The sequence below is a fragment of the Haplochromis burtoni genome, unplaced genomic scaffold (genome assembly GCF_018398535.1).
Source record: "Haplochromis burtoni strain Fernald_Lab_line unplaced genomic scaffold, NCSU_Asbu1 Contig_117, whole genome shotgun sequence".
NCBI lineage: Eukaryota > Metazoa > Chordata > Actinopteri > Cichliformes > Cichlidae > Haplochromis > Haplochromis burtoni.
This window is the reverse complement of record NW_024582478.1, coordinates 1,748,714-1,757,248: the sequence shown is the minus strand read 5'-3', so window position 1 is coordinate 1,757,248 and position 8,535 is coordinate 1,748,714. Positions and strand designations below refer to the sequence as shown.

General features: G+C 43.8%; 1 protein-coding gene across 2 annotated transcripts in view; it reads right to left on the bottom strand.

The window, feature by feature from the left end:
- The window catches only part of LOC102309843 (GTPase IMAP family member 8), a 13,653-nt gene extending 5,210 nt beyond the window's left edge, over window positions 1–8,443 (bottom strand). The window contains exons 1-3 of one of the 2 annotated variants that reach the window (XM_005928904.3): window positions 8,089–8,443; window positions 5,226–5,260; window positions 722–775 (exon numbers count right to left, since the gene is read on the bottom strand). In XM_005928904.3, the coding sequence (XP_005928966.1) occupies window positions 722–775; window positions 5,226–5,244 (73 nt within the window). In that variant the 5' untranslated portion in view covers window positions 5,245–5,260; window positions 8,089–8,443. Of the gene's footprint in view, window positions 1–721; window positions 776–5,225; window positions 6,353–8,088 lie in introns of those variants that run through there. The other variant, XM_005928903.3, reaches the window with a different exon arrangement.
- Window positions 8,444–8,535: the final 92 nt, after the last annotated feature.

Genomic DNA, 8,535 nt, shown 5'->3' with positions numbered 1-8,535 from the left:
GGTTATGTGTTCATGCTGGCGACAAATTGTTTACATCAGCGCAGAGAAGGCCTCTGTGTTCAAGTATTACCAGATATGCAACTGGGCCATAGATAAGTTGATGCTGGCAAATGTTTCTTTGCTTTTCTTCACAGCCTGCAGAAGGCAACCGGTGCGCATAACAGGCATATCAAACTGACTGGGAAGTTATAACTATAGTGTAAATGCCATGGATACATTAAACATGCATCATTACAAAAACTTACATGTTAGATATTAATTGAAAGGTTTTTTTTCTTCCCCTTAAGAGTGGCTCAAGAGTTGAGAGTACGCCTTGTAATCAGAAGGTTGCTGGTTCGAGCCCCGGCTTAGACAGTCTCGTCGTTGTGTCCTTGGGCAAGACACTTGACCCGTTGCCTACTGGTGGTGGTCAGAGGGCCCGGTGGTGCCAGTGTCCGGCAGCCTCGCCTCTGTCAGTGCGCCCCAGGGTGGGTGTGGCTACAATGTAGCTGCCATCACCAGTGTGTGAATGGGTGGATGACTGGTTGTGTAAAGCGCTTTGGGGTCCTTAGGGACGAGTAAAGCGCTATACAAATACAGGCCATTTAAGTCAGGGAATTAAAATCAATAATTCTTGCAATAAATGCATTCATTTCACTACACAGTTGTTTTAATACCAACGATAAAAACATTACATGGTACACCTCCATCACACATAGATATACATTTTACACAGACTTACTGGAAGGTGGCAGGAATTCATTGCTGGAACTCCGTGTCAGTGGTTTCAAATCATCTGTGAGCACAAGGACAAAGACACATTTTTAGCACTGATTTTTAAATTATGATTTAAACAACTATGGGGGATTAATACTGCTTGTGTGGTGGAGCAGCACCAAAGCAGAAGCTGAAATATTTTCTCATTGCTCCGGTCTGAGTGACCTAGAATCCCTGAACAGTTGTGGACTTATTATATTATATGTGTGTGTTCCTCACTGCTGATATTCCTGTGGTCCATGTTTGTGTATTGGCATCGTGACAGGCACCTTCAGGCCTGGTGGGTGTGGCCCTGCAGCTGACCGGTCACACCCAAGGATCCTCACACACACACCTGGCGCTGATCAAGCCTCGTCAGAGGAGCTACAAAGCAGTGTGACTGAGAGCTCCTCGACGCTGGATCGTTGAGTAACTACCCGTCAGTGTTTCCAGCAAAATCAGTGAGTGCGAGTCTGTCGCCTTGTATTTGTGTGTTAACGGCTGCCTCTGGGTTAGGGTTAGGGTTAGCAGGAGTGTGGGAACGGGAAAGCAGCGAGCACAAGTTTCACGGGAGCGGAGACACGGAGCATGGGCACTGAGAAGGAGTTGGAGACGCACGAGGAATTTATTGTGTACTATTTACTCCACTGTAAATAAATGGACTGTTTGCATTGCAAAGTCCTGCATCTTGGGTCCTCCTTCCCCACCCACAGACCGTGACAGAACGATCCAGCCATAATGGACCCAGCGGACTCAAGTGTCACCTCAGAGGAGGAGATGCTCGCACAGCTCTGGGGTTACTGCCGGAGCATAATCTGGATGGTAGATCCTCACAAGAGACACATACAGGTTGTGTTTTTTGACAATTTCCTTTCATCCACTACCTTCACAGCAAATCTTTTTGACATTAACAAACTAACTCAAATAGTCACTAGTTTGAGGACAGGTTCTAGTTTGGAATTATTTGGCTTGGGCGGCCCAGGCAAGGAAAATTCGGCTGCCCTTGTAGAAGCTCTAGCCGCCTGGTTTTTCACGCATCGGCGGCCGGCTTTTCCGTCGATGCTTGCTGCACAACTGTTTGATCCTCCATTACAGAAGAGATGTTGTCCTCACCATCATCACCCCATCACACTTCAACCCACTCCAGCGGCTTCAGCCGGGCCAGCCGGCGATGGTCCAACAGTGTTCATCACTGCTGTGAGTAGGGATGGGTATCGTTTAGGTTTTATCCGATACCGGTGCCAAACCGGTACTTTTGAAACAGTGCCGGTGCTTAAACGGTGCTCAAACCGGTGCTTAAAGAATGGAGAACACAAAATTGGTCCAAAAACCTCCTGTTCAGCTGTTTTTGTTTTTTTTTTGTAAAAAGATAACAATGACTATCAATAACTTTTCTGCAGCTATAGAGCATATATGGTATCACTCTTGACTGGAAGCAGTGCTTAAACAATGGAAAAAAACACAAACTTTGTCCAAAAACCTCTCATGTTTAACTGTTTTCCACTTTTTCTTTGGTCATTTTAGCCTTTTTGGCAAGGTGAAGGGAGTATCTGCCATCAAACAAGAAGACAGCCGCATGTAGCTATGATGGTGTTTGCTAGTTCACCTTACCTGCATTAATGTAATAACGTGGTTAGCCTACTCAACGTACATTACACACGAACAACATGAAGCTACTCACGCAGAGAAGAGCGGCTGCTGCTGCCGTCATCATCAGTCATCATCTCTGCTACACTGGCAGGGCTAGGGGCCAGGACTCTCCTCTTTGTGTTTTTGGGGGATGTTGCTAACTCCGGGTCCGATAACAGGCACCACACCCGCAGTAGATGTGCTCGGTGTGAGGTCTCACAGCAAGCTATCAATGCGGTGCATTTCTCGGCTTTAAAAAAAAACGCTATGCGTCGCCAGGTGTTTCATCGGATTTGAGGTGTTACCTCCTTTGACAGTATCACAGTATCAGCTTAAAGCACTTGTTGCAGGCTGCTGAGTTTGCATCTTTTGCTGTGAAGTACAGCCAGACTTTTGACCGCTTTGCCTTGGCCATTTTTAATCTGTAGCTCTGCTCTAAAAGAACGTACGTACCTGGCCCCGCCTACTATCCTCGGAAACGTAAAATGATTGGCTAAAATCTAAAGTGTATCACAGCTCAGGGGGAAAAAAAAAGCACCGAAATGTGCGCTGCTTTTCGGTCTGGTTACTACCGTTTATGTCAGAACCGACACCGGTACCCATCCCTAGCTGTGAGTAAACCTGACTCAGTTGTTTCACTAGATCCTGTCATTAAGAATCTAAACGCAGATGAACAGGACGGGACAGTTTCCTTTAACGCGGCCCCGCCTCCACGGAGGAGACGGCGCCCGCACCATCGTCATACCACCTTTCCACTTACTCCACTGGCTTTTGAAGAACTAGTTGACTCTGGGCTAGCCGCACAAGGAGCCGCAGTGAGTAAAACAGAATCTGTTAGTGGTGAAAAAGACAGTTTTATCTGAACCCAAGGACCGCGCCCAGTCGGTGAATGGTAAAACAAGGCCCACAATGGGGAATAAGCTTAAAAATTCTGATTGGCCAAAAGATGAACATGAACTGACAACTAATTCTGGGTCATTAATTAGTGTAGAGAGTATTGAAAAGTTTTCCTTGCTCCCCATCTGAGGATGAAGCCTTAATTTTAGAGGCTGTTAACCCTGAGTCATTGGACTATGAAAGTGTAAATCTAAAAACTGTTTTTGTGGCTGCTGATCAGCTAGAGAGTCCATTGCTAGACAGCCCGGTGTTAGTTTTTTTTCAGCCCAGCATGTAACTCCGTCTGCTGCCCCACTACCTGTAGCTCAGTCCTTAGTCCAGTCAGCCACACATTTACACCCTCAGCCAGAGGCCGATACACCTGCTTGTCCCACATCAGTCTCCGCTGGAAGGTCAGAGGGGCTGCTTCAGTTGTCATCTGTTCCACCATCCACATCCGCTACTCTGACACTACATCCACCGCCTGCAGCTGCCGTATCACCTTCATCACCTTCGGCTCGACCATCTGTAGCTGCAGCGCTGTCGGAGGGGCCCTCACTCCCGGCAGAGGAGCTCAGCGAGCGGGAGGGACCGGCTCCGCCAAAGCTGGAGGTCTGTGTGCCAGAGGGACCTCCATGTCCAGCGTGCCCTCCACGTCGTCCAGCGTGCCCAGCGTGCCCTCCACGTCGAGCGCGCCCTCCACACCCACGTCCTGCACGACCAGCACATCGGCGATCATGTGCCATTCTACACTGTGGCTCACCGGAGCTGCAATGCCGCCGCTGCCAGACCTGTGGCAGGCCCCCTGAGCTGCAACAACAATGCCACCGAACCCGTGGCTGCCGCCAGATCTGTGTTACTGTGGTCACTAGACCCGAGGTAGGCCGCCTGAACGTTGTTTGGGGGACTGTTGTGAGGGGTTTTGCAATGTTTTGGACTGGGATTCTGCTTACCAGACGATTTTTGTTTCAGATCTTCTTTTACTGCTGGTTCAGTGAATTTTGGTCGGCGCAACGAAACCTGCAGCTTCAGAATCTGTGAGATGTCCGCTTTTAGCCCCGATGGCGTGTACGTGCAGTCAGGTAAACAATCTGCACTTTGTGTTAACATCTTTGTGCGGAATCTGTTTTCCAGCTCTCATTTTCTGTTTTAGCTGTTTGGTGGTTTTTGAAATAGTTTTGTGAGCTTTAACCTGAGATTCTGACGTTTCTGGTGTAACCGAGCACTCGTGAGTGATTCCTGGAGGTTGATGGCAGTCCCTACGAAAATTATTGTTAAAGTCCCAGTCACATCCATCTGTTACTCCCTGACAGCCCCTGTTGCTATGAAAACATGTGTTTTCCCAAATCAGCTGGGAAAAACCTCCTTCAGAGGTTCAGCTTTGGACACTAGCATATTGCTACCACTATGGTTGATCAGAAAGTTCTAGATCAACAATCAAGTACAAGCAGGAGGTTACTTAGAGGCGTGGTATGACAAGTTTCATGAATATATTGGTTTTTGGCAGGCCTTTTACCTCCTTACCATCAGAGTGAGAACAAACAGAACCCTATAATTTTAGAAGACTCTGCTTAACCTTCCAATTATTTGATTACCGCTCAGTCGAAAGGGATATTTAGTCAAATGTACTAGATGTCGGTTAACTTTAAAGAAATGGAAATACCAAGATGGTGGATGTGTTAGTGATGCAAGTTGATGTTATACTAATTTTATGCTTTGCACAGCTTTTAGTAGTGCTGTTTGGTTTGGTTTTTAATTGTAATTATTTGATGTACAGAAAAGAAATCATCCATTCACTGATCCACCTAACCCCATCCATCTACCAAACCAGCTGTTAGAAATAAATCTTTTAGAACAACCTTCTAAAACCTGTGTTTACATGTGCACACCATCAGATGTTCTGTGAGCTTATGTATCCACCTTCAGTCTGATTTATTTTTTAAATAATGCTTTGTTACAAGGATTTAAAGAATGACTGGACTTACCAGTTCCTGCAGTTGCCATTGTGTGACCTTCACCCCTAAACATTTTCAAGAAAGAATTATTAATAACATAATTAGCAAGTTTTAAAACAACAAAAGGGAACTTTTACTTATGTCTGTGATCTGGACAACCCATGAAGCTATGTCCTCCGACTTTTAACTATTTTCACAGAATTTAAAACACGCACACATGCAAATAGTACACACATATAGTACTATATGTGCACACAGATGGATGTAGTTGGTCAAGTTTAGTGTCAGCTGACAAGCCAAATGAAAAACAGACTGCTCATTAAAAATGTTCTGCAGCTACATTGGTTGAAATTCAGTTTTCACATAAGAGTGCTGCAATTAAGCTGTAAGCAAAGTGACTGTAGCAGCTGACCTGTGCAATGTGTAGAAGCACACTAAACATTATTTACTGTCAAATTATCAGCCATCCGTGTGTTAATAAATTGTCCTGTTCTTTGGAAAATGTTGCCTGCTGACCCAAGATCCGTTCCATCTGTGTTGACATTCAAAACCAGACTCAAAAGATTTTTGTTCACATAGGCCTACACTCAATTTTTTTTTTTTCTTTTAAGTTTGCTGTTTTCACTCCCTCCCGTTTTTCTGTATTAGGCACACTGCGTTCATGTATAATGAAATATGCTGTATAAATAAATTTACTATTACCATTAATGAATGTTAAAATGTGAATTAACTGTGGTGTATCACAGGTGTATTTTCAGTTTCTCTGAACACTTCAGTGTGGCCTAGTCAAAGTCCTAAATCAGACAGACTCACAGATACTTGACTGCAGTTGTTGCTGGGTGGCCCAACAAAGGGCCATCAGGGGCCGATCACTTTTTCCACACAGCATCATGTAGATTTGCATTTTCTTCCCCTTAATAATAAACACCTTTAGAAACTGCATTCTGTGTTTACTTTTGTTAATTTTGTCTGATATTTTATTTTTTTGTTAATCTGAAACATTTAAATGTGAAAAATGTACAAAAAATGGGAAATCTAGAGGAAACACCTTTTCACACTATCTGTAACTCTCTGAATTCACCAGAGAAAACATAAGGTGAAGAGTATGGGCTCAAATTGTGGTCATAAATATTTTGTTCTTGTAAATCAGGATGTGTGTATGTAAAAAAAGATTTGTGTGTGGACTGTGGCCAAAAAATGTGTGAAACTCTGCACTCAAGTTTCAAGTTACAAGTATGAATTTTGACCCTATTTTTCTTCCTTTCATCTGATTGGCCAATGTCATGTCAATCACAAATTTAACTATCCAATCAGAGAACAGATGGGTTTGGCTATTGGAGGGGTGCTTTATGGAGCTTCAGGTCCTTGAAGGGAATAAATGCCCTTTTGAATGCCAGCTCAGCGTTTTCCTTCATCACCAGGAAGGAAAACATTCTGTGGTGGTCTCAGTTTGGTGATTTTTCTGTCACAGGTTTATGTGCTTAATACAGGGACCTCCAGAGCCTTTTCAACAGCGCTGCGGACCTCTGGGGGGTAGGGGATACATGATTTTATTGAACATTTGAAGAACCAGCAAAAAAAACAAACTCTTGTAGAGGACATAAAGTCAGAGATAGAAAAGACAAGGAGCAGGTGCATCTAGTACAGGTAGAGCTGCTGCAAAAACCCACAGAGCCCAGCAGCCAGCGCAACAAATTCTGGATCCTTTGCTTTTAGTTAGCAGTTAGCATTAGCAGCACATCCTGCGTCCGATGTGAAAGGACCTTTATGCTGCGCACTGTGACTCACAGCAATGGTCCCGGGTCAGCCCTGACTTTGTGTTAAACTAATCCTAAAGTAATAATGGTGTTTCTAACCACTGATATACCACAACTTTATTCTTTCAACAGCTACTGAAAGTTAGGGGATCTAGCATCTCTCGGATATTTATATAGAGATCCTCCAGCTTAAAACTGTATTACCCTTCAAGGACCTGCAGTTCAAACAAGCGCCCCTCCGACAGCCAAACCCATCTGTTCTCTGATTGACATGACATTGGCCAATCAGATGAAAGGAAGAAAAATAGGTTCAAAGTTTCACATGTATTTTTTGGCTAAGTCCACACACAAATCTTTTTTACGCACACACAAATTCTTTTTACACATACAAATCCTGATTTACAAGTACAAAATATTTATGACCACAATTTGAGCCCATAGAAGAGATGGCAACACAGTTAGAGAGCAAGCAACTATCCAAAAGGAAGAATGAAAATGAGACTTACAGGAGGCTTGCACACTTGCCCATCCTTGTAAGCAGCATGTAAGTGTACAAGCTCCAGAGATGCCATAATGACAAATATGAAATGCCTGTATATACGGGTAAAGTTCAGGGACAACGAAGATACAGTGTACTCAATTCACCTCCCTGATTAAATCTCAGTAGTGGGCAGAAGTTCAGCCCAGCAACTGACGTGCATCTGCCCTGAAATCAACAGCTGCAGCTGCAGGGTTGTTCCACTTTACCGTCTTTCGGTGCAGGCCATGTTACAATAATACATCACAAATATTAATCATTTTTCCAAAATTAGAAGTTCTAGCAGTTCCTGAAAATAACCAATAACAATATTAGATAAATTAAATGGAAATATTAGCACTAAAGTGGACGCATTTTGGGTGTGCTAAAATATATGTCAGTCAAATATGTACGCGGACGTGCCTGAGTGTATAAAACTACACCTCTATGCCATTTTCGTGTCAAATCCGCATTTATCTGAACTCACACTAAACCTGAAGTCATAAAGACGTCTTAAAATCAGGAGTTCAGTGAGCCTATTTCTGTCTCTTAGTTTAACAAAGCTGTTTGCAGCACATGCACCGTTTTATCAGCAAAAATGACTTGAACACAAACTCACCCCAGACTCTTCGGTCATGAGACTAATTTGTCCTCTTGTGCGGCCAGTAATCAATTATTATTAAACTCAATCAATATATCCAACGCACTGACTTCATCCAGCTTTTCGTCTATATATTTCTTTTTCGTTTTGAAACGTTCAGCTTGATTTGATTTGAAAGCGGAACTTATTACTGCACCACCAACACTAATGAAAGTGAAAGTATTGACCAGGGGCGCGTTCCAATTTGCTTCGGAAGGTTCCTACTGAGAGACGTGACGTGGAAGTACCTTCGTGGTGGCCACAGTAAGAGCTGTTCCAATTCTCCAAACACTGAGGAAAGGAGCTTCAATGCTTCCTTTATTGCTTCCTGTAGCGTAGGATACAAGGGGCCATCTTTTATGAAAAGGGATGAGAAAATGCTGTCCCATAATTCATTGCGATGGATCATCTGACTATTTATGAAAA